Source organism: Podarcis erhardii (genome assembly GCF_964252035.2).
Source record: "Podarcis erhardii genome assembly, chromosome: 5".
In the NCBI taxonomy this organism is placed as follows: Eukaryota; Metazoa; Chordata; class Lepidosauria; order Squamata; family Lacertidae; genus Podarcis; species Podarcis erhardii.
In genome coordinates, this window is record NC_138509.1 from 54,876,999 (window position 1) to 54,894,713 (window position 17,715).

General features: G+C 40.9%; 1 protein-coding gene across 1 annotated transcript in view; it reads right to left on the minus strand.

Moving 5' to 3' along the window:
* Positions 1 to 17,715, minus strand: part of SORCS3 (sortilin related VPS10 domain containing receptor 3) — a 419,522-nt gene that overhangs the window by 65,522 nt on the left and 336,285 nt on the right. Inside the window, exons 12-14 of the mRNA XM_081863378.1 lie at positions 11,941 to 12,017; positions 11,706 to 11,797; positions 6,301 to 6,408 (exon numbers count right to left, since the gene is read on the minus strand). Coding sequence (XP_081719504.1) covers positions 6,301 to 6,408; positions 11,706 to 11,797; positions 11,941 to 12,017 — 277 coding nt within the window. The remainder of the gene's footprint in view (positions 1 to 6,300; positions 6,409 to 11,705; positions 11,798 to 11,940; positions 12,018 to 17,715) is intronic.

The window sequence follows — 17,715 nt, forward strand, 5'->3', positions numbered from 1 at the left end:
GGTGGCCTTCTACCTCATCCACTTAGATCATTAGAACTGTCAGAATGACAAAGGGTTTCTGATTAAAAGAGTAACATGGGAAGAAATTCATCTGAAGTCATCATGCACATCATGTATGCCAGAACATATGTCATCTGTATATATGGATATGTGTGATCTGTTGGCAAAGATTCTATTGTTGTCATAATGTAGTAATCAATGAGGGCTACAGTAAATAAGGAAAGGATCAGCCTCACACACACTGGTTTTCACCATCATTGGAGGCCCATGATATAAGCATAAGGAGAGCTCTTCTGAATACACCCAAAGGCATGACTCATCCAGCATCCTGTTTCCCATGGTGGATAACTAGATGTCTCTGGGAAGCTCAAAAGCAGGACATAAAGGCAATAGCTGTCTCCCACCATTCTTTCTCAACAAGTCCTATTCAGAGGCATCTGGAGGACAGCGGGAGATGTTTCTAAAGCGAACTCTAAATTGCCCATTGTAGTCTTTATTTACAGCATTTAAAAAAAAACAAAAAACTTATACAGCTAGTTTATTGCATAGAACAAAACAGGGGAAAATTAACTGATGGTAAAATAGTAGCATGAAGTACAGTGGTACCTCTGGATACGAACGTGATCCGTTCCGGAGCCCCGTTCGCATCCAGAAGCAAATGGAACCCACGTCTGCGCGTGCACAGGTTGCGATTTGCCACTTCCGCACATGCGCGTGATGTCATTTTGACTGCGCATGTGCAAGTGGCGAAACTCGGAAGTAATGTGTTCCATTACTTCTGGGTCGCCGCGGAGCGTAACCTGAAAGTGCTCAACCTGAAGCACATTTAACCCGAGGTATGACTGTAAACAGACTCTAAGCAATGAGTATTGAGCTGCCTCAACAAATCCAGATGGCAGTGGTGGGCACCCTTTCCCCATCGGCAGACGGTGAGACAGGGGATGCTTCACCTCTGCGGTCACACAAATCCTTCCCTGATTACAGTACATACTTCCTCTGCTGCCCTAGTTCACAGCACAGTGGGAGGGAAGGATGTGGGGAACAGAAAGATGCATCAGTGAGAGAGACGACTCAATTTCTCCACTTGTGACATACCTGTGCTCAAGTATGACAGAAATGCTTGAGCATGCTAGGCAAATGGGAGTTTTCATGTGTGTCTATTATGGATGTAAACTGTTGTCAATTTTATTATGATGTCTTTCTGTTGTGCTCACATTTTGCATTACAAACCACAGTCTGAACCATGTTTTTTCCAGTGACAAGTCTTTATGAAATTAATGCCAGTAACCTTCTGGGGCTCTTCAGAAGAACAGGAGTATCCACCTGTCTGAATCTTCATTATGTCTATTCAAGTCCCAATGAATTCAATGGGGCTTAGCCCCAGGTAAGTCTTCGCACACAGTGAATAACTTTTGTCTAATTAATGTATATGGCACGCACATCCTTACAGCTCTGTCCCAAATCCCACTGAATGGATGAGGCTTAATGGCTGCCATTTTGCTTGGTGAAGACTGGGACTGAATACTGCAAAGACCACTAGGGGAAATAACATTAGCACCACAAACTGTTGTCACTATCTTTCAGACATCCCAGGAAAAACATAAACAAGTTACAGGTGAATGTCCTAGCAGCAATAGAAGATTGCTCTACCAAGTGTGAACCACTGATAGTCAGAATTACACCCAACAGTGTGTCATGGACATCCCAGCACAAAAATGGTGGCCATAGGCAGCAATTAAATAGAAGCCATTACACTGCAATGTTGAGTAATGTCATAAAAAGCCAGCCAGACCCAGACCACACACACACACACACACACACACACAGGGAGAAGGAGAGGGAGGGAGGGAGGGAGGGAGGGAGGGAGGGAGGGAGAGAGAGAGAGAGAGAGAGAGAGAGAGAGAGAGAGAGATGTGCATTGTTCTCTTCTCTCAGTGGAGTGCCTACAAATGCACTGAGAAAGATTTCCCACCTAGCTGTGATGGAGACTTCTCAAAATAAGTGAGGGAAATGAGATGGACAGGAGAAACCCAGATGCTGAATGCTAATTTATCTTAATAGCTACAACGAAGATCTTGATTCCATCTCTGTCTAGGTGCTGAAACCGTTTAGAAAATGGCCATTCAACTGCTTAACAATGGAAGAGGCATTTTCCTTAAAGGGTTGGCATGAGTGTGAAAACACAGCAAATGCCATGCCAAGGAGTGATCTCCAAGCTACCAAATACGCCAAGTGCAATTAGCGGCATAATCTGCTGAACATATAATTACAAGGGTGTTCTATTCAGGCCGGATTTACAGATTAGTCAGTTGGTTGCGCCTGCAAAAAAGGGAAAGAAAGATGGGAAGAGACATTAATGGAATATCAAAATACAAGTTTGCTGAACGACAAATCAAGGCTTTAGAATTGGGGGGGGGGGCCTTCTTCCAAAATGTGTCTCCGATGTTCCAAACAGCTTTGTGTGACATTTGCTTCAAAAGGATTCCTGGTTACATGAAAAATAGCTCTGAACGAGAAGAGAGAGGGAACTGAGCATTAATTTTTAATGGCATTTCCCCCAAGCATATCATTCCTTCTTTGTTTTGTTTTTTAAATTTATTATTCTGGGTTTTTTGTGTTTTTCTTTGCTTACTCTTGTTCATGAAAGGCTGACAGACTCTCAGCCTTGACAAGGGACATTTCCATTCTGATCAAAAGCAGGTATGGCATTGATAGCAGAATAAAAGGCTTGCACTCTGCAACATATTCTTATGTCCGCTTGCCTAGTGCTTTAGGGCCTATCCCAAGGACAGAGCTGGACTCTGTGGTTCAAGGTTCAATGATTAAATGAAAAGAGGAGAGCTAAGCCTCTGAATCGTGAGCCAGGCACTGTTGTCCAGCCTCATATAGCCCTGAAAACTGAACTGTGAACTGAAATCTAGACTAGCTCAATTGCGCACTTTGTAGTCTCTTATCAAAGCACGTTTGAGACAGAGTTATGTTTGCAGCCTGAAATGCTTTATCTTTAGGGAACAGAAACATCTCGTAAGATTATCTTCATCATGAAGCTTGGGAAGCCAAGCATTTGGAACAGAGTTAGCCAGTAATTCATTCTACATCAATATGGGGAAACCCATCATAATTTGGTATCAAGATAAATCCTCGGGTAATTGCTTGAGCAATTAATCGCACAACAGGCTAATTATCTATGTACATGTATTTGGCTTTAAAAGAGGTTGCAAAGCAAATGGAAATGGGGGGTGCACACCCCACACCCTCAAAAGCACATTAATGCTAAACATGCTGCGAAGGAATGGAACTTTTTGGCCATTTTGTGCCAGTTCTCAGTTGTAGAATGGATGCTTTCTGTTTAGAGGCTGCTCTTGCCAGAGGATTCAAAAAGTCATAGAAGGTAAATTTCAAGAAGCTGAAAGGGGAAGAGAAACCCGGGTACACCAAGGGTCAGAAATCAGAAGAAAGAAGCCAAGATGGAGAGTGTTGCAGGGGATCTAGACTCAAGAGACAGAAGAAGCTGAACTGAAAGCAAGAAGACTGTTAGCTGCACTGCCAATGAACTATGATGAAGTGAAATAAATTGCTTTATTGCTAAGTCTTGGCTACAGTAGGGAAATAATAGACTATTGTCATGATGTGAGCTTTTGGGAAAGCTAAATCTAGGAAAATATTGTATTTTATACAAGCTATTTTATACAGTGGAACCTTGGGTTACATACGCTTCAGGTTACAGACTCCACTAGCCCAGAAATAGTGCTTCAGGTTAAGAACTTTGCTTCAGGATGAGAACAGAAATTGTGCTCCGGCGTGGCAGCACCAGCAGGAGGCCCCCATTAGCTAAAGTGGTGCTTCAGGTTAAGAACAGTTTCAGGTTAAGTACAGACCTCCGGAACGAATTAAGTGCGTAACCCGAGGTACCACTGTACTGACATGATGATGTCTCCTAGGTTAGGAAGTTTTCAGCTGTCTGGAAATGCTGAGTGTATGGAATAAATCTACCCAGTGTAGATTGTTCAGTGCTCCCTTTGATAGCTATCCATACTCCCCTGCTTCTGTCTCACACATCCAGAACACTGGCTTTCACTTGACATCACTTTTATGAAAGCAGAAGCTGGGGTGTGTTTTTCTTTTCCAGGTGCCATATCTAACACTCATCCACCCACCCACACAGCAATTTTGCTATAGATAACGACTGTTTTCACATTTCCAGTGCAGCCACATTTCCTTGGAAATAAAATCCTGACATACCTACAAACAAAAAAAGAGGAAGAGAAACAGACCATTTTGTGAAACCGTAGCTTTGTCTCCTGCTGACATATCATTATCCACTGGACAAACTGAGAAGCCACTGCTAACAACATAATAAGGAATCTAAGCACATTGCACTCTCTCAGGTGTGAAGTAGCCAAACCAAGATAAAGCTTAATGGCTTGTCACTTTAAAATAAGCTGCTTGCCTTTACCAAATATGCTGGCTGAATCCTTTCCCCTATAGTAAGATTGGCTTAGTACTAGAAACGGCATGCTTCTACAGCGTACTTATTTTAACATAGAGTTTCTTCACCTTGTTGCACTAGAATACAGTTTTTGAAAAGGAAATTGGTAGTCCAAGCAGGTTAATGTAAAGAGATCTCCCCACTGTTCTTGTCAATGACTCTTTTAGAGTCTGAAAGCAGCAATAATTCTACATTAAATTGACCAGAGAAGTTCTGAAGGAGTAGATGTGGCAGCTGCAGCAGCAATCCAGCATATGGACCTGAGCCTCCCTAGAACCTGGAACCAACATCCTATGCCCTTTTCTGTGTGACCCCTCCAAGAGATATTTATAGGGGAGTAACAAGAGAATAGGCTTTTTCCATGGCTGCCCTCCAGTCAGGGAATGCTATCCCCATGGAAGTTTGCTTGCGAATGACTGTCATCTTTTCAATGCCAATAAATAAATAAATAAATAAATAAATGAATGAATGAATGAATGAATGAATAATTTATTATTTATTATTTATTATTTATTATTTATACCCCACCCATCTGGAGGGGTTTCCCCAGCCATTCTGGGCGGCTCCCAACAGAATATTAAAAACACGATAAACATCAAACTTCAAATCCTAGCATTTGGACAATATAAATGGTCTAAATATCAGCAGCTGTTTCTAGTGTTCATTCTCAATGTAGATGAGTATCATGGATGAACACTATTTGTTTATTTGCCTTGTTTTAATGATATGTAATATTGTATTTTATTTTTCTTGTAATTTTCTTTGGGATGCCTTTTGGCTACGTGAAGTGATGAATAAGTTTAATAAACTATATTTAATAAAACTAATAAAAAAGCTAATGCCTAATAAAGGTCCTACAGCTTGTTCAGACATATTCTTAGGTCCAGACAAGAGGCGAGTATGGATGAATAGGAATGGGCAAATCTGTCCATTTTGGTTTCTCATTTCCCCCCAATCTTACGTTCAGTTCTCAACATTTCCACATAGGTTTTTGATTATTTTTTTAAGGCCCTCAGGAAAAATCATCAACTTTTAATTGTGAATTCCCCTTAATATACACATCATCTATGCAATATTACCTAATTTTTGCAAAACACTTTCCCCTAAAATGATGCATCTTTGTATGTTCCTTTCACTAATATATACATTTATGTTTCACTCTAGTATACCAATATTCATGATTATACACATTACTTGGGTGGAGAACTGCATTTCAAAATTCAGAGGAAATTGAATTTCAGAGGTTGGCTGTGTTTTGGTTTCAATATTGTTTTGGAAAGTGTGGATGCAAACTTGAACTGCAAACTTAAAATGCAAACTGAATTGAATTTCTCCTTATCCCTACAGGTAAGGCTAATGTTGGGCTTAACCTCTGGAGCTATTAAGGGCTTATAGGACAAAACAAATGCCTCAAACTGTGCACTGAAAATCAAAGTTCAAGGCACAAATGAGATGGATGAGATAAACTAAAACTCCCATTTACCGTGAGCATGAAAATCAGGAGCATGTCGACAGAAATCAGATTGTTTAGCCACTGCGTATAAGAGAGAACTGGTGACCTAGACTTTGATCGGTTCTGTAAATAAGGGGAGCTTGTTTCTGCATTGCATGCATTTGATCTGGCATCCAAGGAAACAATGTACTACAGAAGTGCAACTATCAAAGCCATTGGGGGTTGGGGACAGAGAGGATACAATTATTAATGAAGCATAAGAGCCAGCATACAGACAGCCTCGCCCTGAAATGAACCCAGCCAAAGAGGCACAAATCCACTGTCTTGCCAAGGCACCTTGATTAACTCCACAACTTACGTCATTATCTGTGATTCTATGCCTGGCTCCACGAGGGACCCATCCACAAAGAGAGGTTTTGATGTGAAGCCATATTTATTCCAGGTCCTTCCTTCATCGAAACTCACCCTGGGATTGAGAGAGAGGAGATAAATGCACATAAAAGGGTTTCACTGGAGCCATTTCCAAAGTAATTAAGCACCTTCTGAGGATGGTGAGCGACAATAGCTGGATTTATAAACAGGCGCCAATCTTCACTGCCTTGACTTCTTATTAATTAATGCTGTGCTTTGAGGCACTTTGAAGAAATAACGTGCCATGAACAGTCATCAAAGTCAAAGAGGGATGGTGCTGCCCAAATTGAATACCAGCTTAGCTCCAATCAGGAGAAACTGGATCCTGCAACAGAAGACGTCAATTCAGCAAGTGCAGGCAACTATTGCCTATTAGTTTGTTGCAGGAGTGAATGGGTTTTTTAAAAAATAATCAAAGGGAGGTTTTATGTTCTTGATTTAAATATGCATTGTGTTAGGTACAAAGTTAAAACTTCAACTGTTATTCAAAAAGGAAAGAAACATAGTGTGGATGTATTGCAACTCTGCGAGTAAGAATGTATGCGGACTGAAATATGAAAACTCAAGCAAAAATAAATAAATAAAGTGTTCTGGGAATACAACACATTGAATTATCTTGTCAAACATCGCTGAACTAGGAATGCTTGAGGAATCCAATCTTCTGCTTTCTGATATGACCTGACTTAATCCACACCTCCAGGACCAATCTGTGGTCCTGTGGACAATGTGATCTACAAACAAATATTCAGAGAGAGTTCTTGTTTTTTGTTTTAAAGAAACATGAACAAAAGTGTGTGTGTGTGTGTGTGTGTGTGTGTGTGTAAGAAAAATGAATTTAGAAATCCACATTTTCAGATAAAATGAACTTTAAAATATGTTTTCAAGAACATATTAAAAGTGGGGATTTTTTTTAGTACAGATATAGATAAGTTTATGAGTGAGCACATGCAAAAGTGACAGAGACTGGAAAACTTGATAAGGCAGTATATATAATTTTACCAGTGTGCATGTGCACTTGTGTATGTTAAGAAGCTACTGCGAAAAAGCAGTCAACACAATTGCATCAAGATTATTTCTGTCAATATAATTGCATCAAGATTATTTACATATGCACATGAGCACACATGCACATCAAAAAACATGTCAAAAAAGAATCCTGATTCATTCTTATGCACAATAGTATCAATATTACTTTTCTCCTGTTTGATCAATGCACGTCAGCTCACCAGTAATGTAAAAGAAGAGGGAAAGCAATTGAATTGGAGTAGGTGAACCCTGAGGCAAACCATGCATATTCCAATTCCAGAATTAAGCATAGAAATTATCCTAGTTATAGTTGGAGGAATGGAGCACAAGGAAGAACAAACTACACATTTTAATTGTCTAGTGAATACATCTGCAGCTGCTGACCTTAACTATACAAAAATGTATATCTCTGTTTGCAGGTGAGCATACATAAGTGAGGTATTTTTATGTAAGATGGCTAAGAACTATGCTTGGTCCCTTCAGTAGGACCAAACAACAAGTGATGGCCAGTCATGTTGAAGGTTTTCTCTGACATTTTTATTTACTTATTTTTACAAATTAAATGTGGCCCCAGAGGTGGCAATTTGGAAAGGAGGAACAAAGCAAAGGCTTCATAGACCCTTTTCATCCAGCTACAATATCACCACCCCATTCCTCACACAAACACACACACACACTGGGGGTGTGTGGAGATTTTTGGTGAGAAAACAATAGGAGAGGAAAAACCCCTCTCTTCACACAAATGACCCCAAGTGCAGCCTTCAAAGCTGCATTTGATTAAAAAAAATAAATTGGAGAGGAACCACACAGAACTACCGCACAAAATTTGATCCTTATTTACAATGGGTAGGATTTTACTCTGCTTATTCCACTGTAGTTCGTGGCTATATTTGATGAGATTTCTTTTCCCCCTGCAGAACTGTCTTCACTGAGTTTTGGATTCAAAAAGCAGAAGCCCCTGTGGAATCCACACTATCCTTCTGTAAATCCCAGAAAAGCCAAGTCAAAGTCTTAAAGTCTTGATGGTGGAGGAAGTTTCATAGAATCAAGCCTTGGGCAAACCTGTCAACATATGGTCCGTCTCTTTCAAATATTTTTTTCACCTCTAATAACCATTCCATCCCATTCCTACATATATACCCTCCTTCTCTCATAACACTAGAACTCATAGACATCCAGTGAAGCTGAATGTTTGAATATTCGGGACAGAAAAAAAGCAAGTACTTTGTCACCCACTGCATAGTTAAACTATGGAACTCTCTTTTGCAGGAGGCAGTGAAGGTCACCAACCTGGTGAGGATATTTCACCCCTCCCATTGCAAGAATCTGCTGATGTTTCAGAGAGGAGGGGGCGGATTTTGCTCATTACCGTATTTTTCGCCCTATAGGATGCACCGTCCCATAAGGCGCACCTAGTTTTTTGGGGGGGAAATAAAGGGGGGGAAATTATTTTTCCCCCAGGCGTGGGGCTGGGGCGGGGGAGGCCCGCCCGAGTTTCCCCCGACCCCAGCCCCCAAACAGGCAGCTCTCTGCAAGCTGTGGGAGCCCAGCGCTGGCTCCCGCTGCTTGCTGAGAGGTCCACGAAGCCTGGATGCGCTGAGCTCAGCGCACGCAGGCTTCAGCACGCAAGCAACTCTCCGCAAGCAGCGGGAGCGGTCCCGCTGCTTGCTGAGAGGTCCGCGAAGCCTGGACGCACTGAGCTCAGCGCGCGCAGGCTTCAGCACGCAGGCAACTCTCCACAAGCAGTGGGAGCGCTCCCGCTGCTTGCGGAGAGGTCTGCGAAGCCTGGAGAGCAAGAGGGGTCGGTGTGCACCGACCCCTCTCGCTCTCCAGGCTTCACCGAAAGCCTGCATTCACCCCACAGGACGCACACACATTTCCCCTTCATTTTTGGAGGGGGAAAAGTGCGTCCTATAGGGCGAAAAATACGGTACTTATTCCGCTCCAGCCTGACTTCAAAGGGGAGTCTGAGTGTTATCTGTATATAGATAAGGTCGCTGCTCATGCAGCTGTAACACTCAGTGCAGTCCAACGTCTCCATTTAGTCTGTAGTTAGTTTGTATAGTAGCTGTAGAGAATAAAGGAAGTTATTCTACAGAAGCTGTCATTCGTGTGGTTCATGCTCTGCTGTGCTCTGCTGACTGGAAGTGAGTTTGGTGCTCACAGCTCTGAGAGAGTTGTCTGAGAGTTGCGGATCAGGTGATGATGTAGAGGAATTTGTAAAGATTGGATCCTCAGGAACCTCTAATGACATACTTGAACATCAGCATACATTATATAAAAAAAACACCATGCAGATCCCTTCCCTCTAATCAACTGATTAGTGAGCAACAAGTCAGTCAATGCATTTAGATTCCAAAGACAGATGAATTGAAAATTGGATTTGGAACTGAAAATTTAAATCTGCTTGACAGTACAGCATGACAGCTTATTGATGGATAGATTTTATTTTAACATCTATATCTTGTTCAGCTATCTAAAAGCAGGCTCTTAAAGGCTCATAAATAAAATAAAATAAAACAAATGAACAAATTGCTGGTTATTCAGTTAGTTTCTTTGGAGCTAAGAAAATGTCTATAACATTGGAAAACAGGACTAATGCAAATCTTTTTTATATTGAAAGGCAACATTTCAGAGAACAGAAAGCTTTCATTGGAAGAGCAGCACTCCTCTAGAAAGAAAGATTCAGTGTGAAATTGTGATCAGTCTCCTTCTCTTAGCAAAACACAGTGAAAACTGTTCTGCCTACCACTTTAAAAGAGCTGACCATTTTAATCCTTGTCTGCCACCAAAGATCACTAAAATGAAATAGTTTCATGGGGGAGTGAGCACACCCACCCCACGCTCCTTTAGATCAACCCTACTGAAAATATGCTAAAATGGTATTATAGCATATCATTGGAAGTGTCTTCAAATATTTTATTTAATCTGGTGGTTTTGGTTATCACTTAATAAATTGCAATTCTTCACTTTAGCAAAAGACCCCATAATTAAGAATAGGCAAATTTGTCTATATCTGTTGCATACCACTTTCCCATTTCCCATCATCATAATTTCATAATTTGATTCTGTGTGTGACTCCCCACCCCCAAAAATGCATTTCAGCAAAAATACATATTCAAATGTACATTTCCCCTCAAAATAAGTAGTTAAATATGTATGCTGACGCATTTAACTTTTCCCATCCCCAACACAGCATTGCAACATTCAGTGAAGTACAAAATCTGATGGCTATTGAAGTTCTGATCTGCACATTCACCTGAGAGGTGCTGATCAGGTTATTTTGCATAGGAACTTGCAAAGATCAATTCTCTCCAGCATCTCTAGCCATAATGGGAAACCAAACGCTTGAAGAAATGAAGTTTGAACTTTCAGCTTAAAGTTCATTGTCTTCTTTCAAAGCCCCAAGACCACCAGTCCCACCATCAGTGATAGAAGCTGAAGGACACTATTCATTAGTAACTCCACACTGTGACTACTAAAAAGCTGTATTATTATTTGAATGAAAGCCATAATGCCTCATTTTGTACAGAGAGGCACAAGTGTCCATCTGCAAGATTATTTTGATTAACACACACAGGGTGTTTAGATGTCAGTTCCTGAAAGCTCTTTTCCCTTCAATTTTCTCCATTAACAGCTTCAGAAGCTGGAGCAGGTCAGTCCATTAGAAGAAGCACAACTCAGTGCAATGTATATTGCAGAGAGCAGTGTTATAATTGTAAGTACCAACAGAAATTCTATTTATACACAGTGGCAAAAGAGGATTTTTCAAAGAGCAATTGCATAGTTGATATATACATGGGATGTGTGGCTGTTCTATTGCATATTGTCTGTTAACTCTTGCTTTTTTCCCTAATGCCACTCAGTTAAGGTTGCAATCCTGTGCACATCCGCCAGGAAATCATCTCCATTAAACATAGAGGGACTAACTCCTGTTTTAATGCATAAATCAAATAAATTAATAACAAATAATAATAGAATGTGCTGGTTGTGGAATTTCTCTTCCTTATCTGGAATTAGCTTTAATTGTCATTTATTTAATATGCAATTGTTTTTCAATGCTGTTCAACAGCCTTTTCACCCTTTCAAATCAGGAATATAAGGAATAACTGTGTTAATAAGTAACCGTTAAATTTTTAAGGTACCTTTAAGCAAGTCACCATCATTTTTCTATTTTTAGAAATATTCTGAAGAAAGGGCTATAGCAAGTGGTAGAACATCTGATAATGTTATTCAGTGGAAGGAACCATGAAAGAGTCAGTTCAAAGTCTGCTATTAGAAGAAAACCTCCTCTGTTAAGGAAGATGTTAAAGAAATTATCCTTACCACAAATGGACAATGGGCATTGACGTATGTTTCATGGCTACAAGTGCTCCACCCCAGTCAAGGAACCACACATTGTACTCTTCCTCAAAGATCTGCAATTATGTAAGATATAGCATGAATTGTGGAGTCCTTCCAAGACCTATGAAATAACTAGAAACACACACACACACACACACACACACACACACACATTTGCATAAAATTCAGATGTTCCTTAACCCTCTATAGGAATTACCTGTCTCCAGGAGTTTCCTCCATCTGAAGAAACAAACATGCCAACATCTGTGTATGATAATTCTGGACCCACATTGCCTGAAATACAAGCAGACACATATATAATAAGCTCCTGTGTGGTTAGAGGGGAATCACACTTTTTCCTCAGCAAATCAACTGCAGAAAGCAGTACTCCCCTGCCCTTAATCCAGAGATTATAGGAAACCACTGTGGAGCAGGTGGAAGGAGTGAGTGAAAAGCCATAAAACATGGAATGAACTAACTGAAAAACATGGCTCAGTGGATTTGTGTTTATGCTGAGTCATGCTGAGGTTTATTTGCAATGAATTAAATTATAAAAGAGTGTGTTCCATTTAATAAGGTTGTTTTTTAAAAACCAACAACAACATGTAATTGTTATGGTTGAACATACAGCCATAAGTAGCAGGCATGCAAACAGGACCCCGTTAAATCCTTTAAAAACAATCTGATTCTTGAGCCAATTAATTTGCATTAATTTGCATTTAACTTGAACACTTCATGAAATTGTAGGAATTGGATGAGGGAGAGTGATTCCCCTTCCATTAACCTCTATATTATTAAACAAACTCGGAAGGTAATAAGAAGCAAATACAACCAACAGAATCCCTCCCAACTCACTCCTAACTCAACTGAAGCAAAGTTTACCATATCCCTTCATGGCGTATCGGATTCTGCACTGAACTTTTCCATGTCTTAGGTAACAAATGGGGAACCTGTGGCTCAGCAGACCTTGTGGACTACAGCTGTCACCATCCCTGACAATTGGCAATGCAGATTGAGTCACAGGTTCCCTAACCCTGAGCCAGAGAAGTAACTAACGCAAAACAGAGACAACATTAAAATGGGCAGGGAGGATATGAGAGGCACTGGCTGTAATCCTGCTCCTTTAGGGCAGTTCCCCATCTCTGCACTCGCTCAACAAAACTATCTATGAGCCACATAACACAATGATACACAATGACTTTCAGGTGAAATAACTGACACCGTGTCTTTATTTCCTAACATTCCATACCCTGCAGGGTGGCTAACTTTTAAAGCAGACATGAAGAAGTTCATCCTAATAAAAAGGAAGGTAAGCTGCTTGTTTTGTTTTGTTTTTACTTTAAAGATAACAGGAAAGGAAGAGTCAGTCCCAAACTTCTGTGTAGCCTCAATAGGAGCACAATAAATATACACTAATGAAAATGTTAATTGAGCTCCTGACATTTAATGTTTGAAAATGAAGAATTAAAGCCCAGATGTAGCTTGACACATTCCTATCAGTGAGCGGAGGATGCAGCTTGCCAACTTGTAATGGCACTTATGTTGCTGAAAATAAAACCTGAGGCTTAAGGGTTGTGATTAATACAAAGTGCCACATGAAAGGTTGTCCTGTCATTGCCAGAGATACAGGAATGCATAGTTCTGCATATGATCATGTCGGTGTTGGGCACCCTCTGTGAGCGTGGGCATGTGGCATCTTCTTGCTTGAGCATGTGGAAAACAAGGTAGTGAAGCTCAAACAAGGTCCAAGGAGGCTTTCAAGTCCAGGTGTGTATACAGCCCATAGAATCTTCCTGTGTGCAAAACCAACCATGCCACTGTTAATCTGTGTCATGGCAACGGAAGGTCAGAGACAAACAGTCTAGCAGACTCTTTTTCTTCTTCCTGGGATGGTTTTTATGGACCCTTCTCTTGGAAAGCCCTCCAGTTCTAGAGCACCTGTGTGCATACAGGTTGCACACACTGAAGTGTCCACAGTATACATCACTCACACAAAAGTTCTGAATCAAAGACTGTACAAACAACAATATATTGTTGTTATATACGGTAAATAAAACTTAAGGAAAGGGCCATAAAGCAATGGTAGAGCAACTGCTCTGAATGCAGAAGTCGCCAGGTTCACCTCCTGGAATCTCCAGGTCAGCCCAGGAATGTTCCTTGTCTGCAACCACAAAAGACACTGTCAGGCTGTGTGGACAAGGCTGAGCTACATGCGTAAGGCAGCTTCCTATGTTCCTAGGAGACAGAATGGTTTTGGAGACGGAATGAAAGGAATATCTTTTTTTAAAAAAAAAAAATTATTGAAGTTTCGAAAAGGTTACAGAAATATAAGAGAGAAAAAGAAAAGAAGAACAAAAAATACAAAATACACACAAAAAGCAATAAAAATAATATAAAAACAATTTAGAAAAAAACCCACATCATCCTTTCCATATCTTAACTTTCATTCACTTGTTTCCCTGACGTCCTCACACCTCCCTTTTTTGTATTCTAGTTCAATTAGTAATTTCAGCAAATCCTTTCCATTTTTTCTTTTATTTTGATAATTCATCTTAATATATTATAACTTTGCATTTTCACCTAATAACACTCAATTTTCAATTAAATAATTTATCTTAAAAAAACTAACCTGTTAATTAAGTCAGCAAATCCTTCCATCTTTCACTACTATATTCTGTCATTCAATTTGCCTTAATTTATTTTAACATTATCTTACCATAAAATACCTTAAAGCTTAAGACTTAATACTTATTTGTACATAACTCCATATTATTTCTACTAAAGCCAAATAGTTTCCTTCCAACTTTTTTCCTAATATTCATTAATTTTACACTAATTTCCAAAATAAAACTTTAAAAAATTTCATCCAATCTTCATCCAGCGTCTCTTTTTCCTGGTCTCGGGTTATGTCAGTCCTTATTGTCCTTTTCTTCTGGTCCATCAACCTGGTAATCTTATGTCCGAGGCTCTTAAGTCTCTTCCATGTCCCTTCTGCAGATCTTCTTCTTGTTTATACTTGCACTTTACCTTCTCTTTTGTTGATCTCTTTCTTAGTTTCTTTCCTTTCTCATTGAAGAGTAGATCTCGGGGATGTTCCAACTCGAAAATGTCTCCATCTTTCCTCAAGAAATCAGCCCATTCCTCATAGTTCCATTCCCCACAGTCAACAGCGTAGTCCAGAGGATATTTAAAGACATGCTTCAAGGACCCTTCAAACTTAAGGGCCCCCACAACTCCAGATCTCCCCTGTCCCACTCCAGGTTTAACCTTCGACAACAACGGCTTATGCTCCTGTGGGGCCTCAGGCTTCTCCATTTGTATTGCTTGAAGTTCAACAACAACTTCCTCCCCTGTCTTCTACATTTGCACTTGCTCCATCAATTCAGGTTCTTGAGTTGGCTCCTGACTAATTCCTGTATAAATATTCACTGTTTGTCCAAAATTTTTAACTGCAACAGTCATCAAATCCATCTTCTCATGCAACTGTTCTAACAGGGCGCTCGTCTTGCAAAGAGCAAGCACCAAAGTTTCTTCCAGACACATTTTTGTTCAAGGTTACAGTCTGTTCCCAGGATCCTAATCACCACAGCTGGAAAAACCCCAGATCGACTCCAGCAACAATTTAACAAACTCCCTCTAGAGGAGGCAGTTTCTATTTGTATCCATCTTAAAAGCAAATCCAACAAAAGAAAGTTACTTTCAATTTTCGAATTTTTAGTTCCTTTTAAATGCAAAGGGCAACATTGAAGATAATTTGTATCTCTTCTTTAGCTATCTGTCAAAAGATGTTTCTTTCACGGTCAATGAACTTCGCCAAAAGTCTCTGTCTCTGACACCCCGTTCCCAGGTTTGAGACGGTGGAAATTTATTATTCTTTACTCTCTCTCCTGCAGGTATAAGCAGTCAATTTTCCCCTCTTTACTCCTGCTTCAAAGAGCGGTTTGGATGGTTAAAACAGGAGGAATTTTAGATCCTTATGAACAGCTTTTCAGACTTTAGCTTGCACAATTTTTGCTTCGGATTATTTACAAAAATGGAAGGCGGACTTCCTGTTTAGAACCTTCCCGCTTGAGTGCCAAATTAAAATGTTTCTTAGTCCAATTTTCCATTCTACTCACGGGTACTTGTTTTAGAGTCCAATTGTCCACAGGAAAAAGTCAGCGCTCTCCGGCAACGGCTGTGCGGCTTCACTCCGTAAAAATAGCGGTCGATTCAAGGCACCGCGCCACTCACCCCCACGTCGCTTCGGACCCCCCCAAAAGGGGTTTCCTTGCATGTAGGGGGGGCGCTCCTGGTGTCAGCCGAATCCCACGTTCCCAGGCTTCCTCCGCCTGGGATTTTTAAGGGGTCTCCGCCTTCGCCGTGGCGGCAAGACCCGATTTTCGTGGAGCGGGTTCCTCTGGATCAGAGGAATTCCACCATTGCCAATGGCGCTAACCCGGAAGTCAGAATGAAAGGAATATCTATGCCCTGGTCTCTTGGTAACACCAGATAAGAAAAAGTAACTCTTTCATAGAACAAGTTTGTATTTGCATAGTGTTTCTCAAACTGTGGGCCAGGGCCCACAGGTGGCCCACTGCTTTGTTTTATGTGGGTCGCACTTTCTCCAGCTGCCTCCCAGCAGCCTCTTTTGTGTGTCATCTCCTCTCTTGCTTTTCTTCCAGGGGAAGTGATAGAGGAGATGGAGGCAGAAGCAAAAGAGGTGGAGTGAGCAGCTAGAGCAGTGATGACTAAACTTGGCCCTCAAGCTGTTTTGGGACTACAATTCCCATCAACCCTGACCACTGGTCCTTTTAGCTAGGAATGATGGGAGTTGTAGTCCCAAAACAGCTGGAGGGCCAAGTTTGGCCATCACTGGGCTAGAGCTATAATATCTTCAAGCATGCTATCTTCATGGCATTTTGTACCTGACTCCAGCCCCATCTCCTGCCATCAGGTGACTGGTGGTCCTCTCAAGTGGACCTTGGGAGTAGAAAACTGGGAAACCTCTGGCATAAAGTAAACACTCACTGCAAACAACAGCATCTTATTTCCTATTTTCTGCTCGCCACCATAGCATAAGTGGGTTCCCTTTTCCTCCCTTCTCATCCACTCCCTCTAGCTCCATTCATGACTTCTTTTGAGAGCGGTCATTGCAGTTCAGTTAGCAGTTTGTTCAATTGTAGAGCCCACAGCAAATTTAAAACATGCATTAACTCTATGTAACATGCTATTATTTAGAGAGAAAATTATAGATGCATTAATAGGTAAAAATGATAGTGAATAAGAGCTGTCTGAAGTTCCTTCATTCTAGGTTTCATTTATATATAGCGATTTCTCAATAAAATAACAGCGGCCAGCTCTCCCTGCAGCTGTTCACTTAAAGGGATACCATTATACTTTCTTTCTAATTCCTAGAAATAGAAGCTAATCTATGTGAATATTTGATGGCTCAATATTTCACTGCTACAGGTTTCTAGATCTCACAATTTCAAGGAAATATTTGATGGGATCTCCTGAAAGTTGAGCAGTCAAGTCTAATCTAGTTATGTCATATGCAAGAGGGCTTGAACTGAGAACGTCTCTCTCCTTGTGCTGGGCTGCTGATATAAGGAAGGATTTACAGCTAGCACATCCACAACACAGTCCATAACCTCCTGGTCTGAGAAGGCCAGGCTGGTGGCACTGGCTGAAATAAAGTTCCTCGATCCACTGCTGCCATTTGTAGGTCACCAGCCTACTGCCCCTCAACCTGTTTCCTGCCTGACTACCTACTGCTTTCCTGCCTAGCCCAAGGTTATTGTCTACCTTGAGCCCAAGCATGGGTCATGTAATCAGCCAGCAGCCACAAGTCACAACAAGATTCTGTGATCAGGAATATGCCAACTTGCTGGCAGGTTTTGAAATTACAGAACACACTCCATGTTACACAAACAAGCTATCTATAGTGACAACCATTCAGCAAGCTTTTTTGTTACCTTCGACAGCTCCCACTGAGCTAAGCATTGTGGGA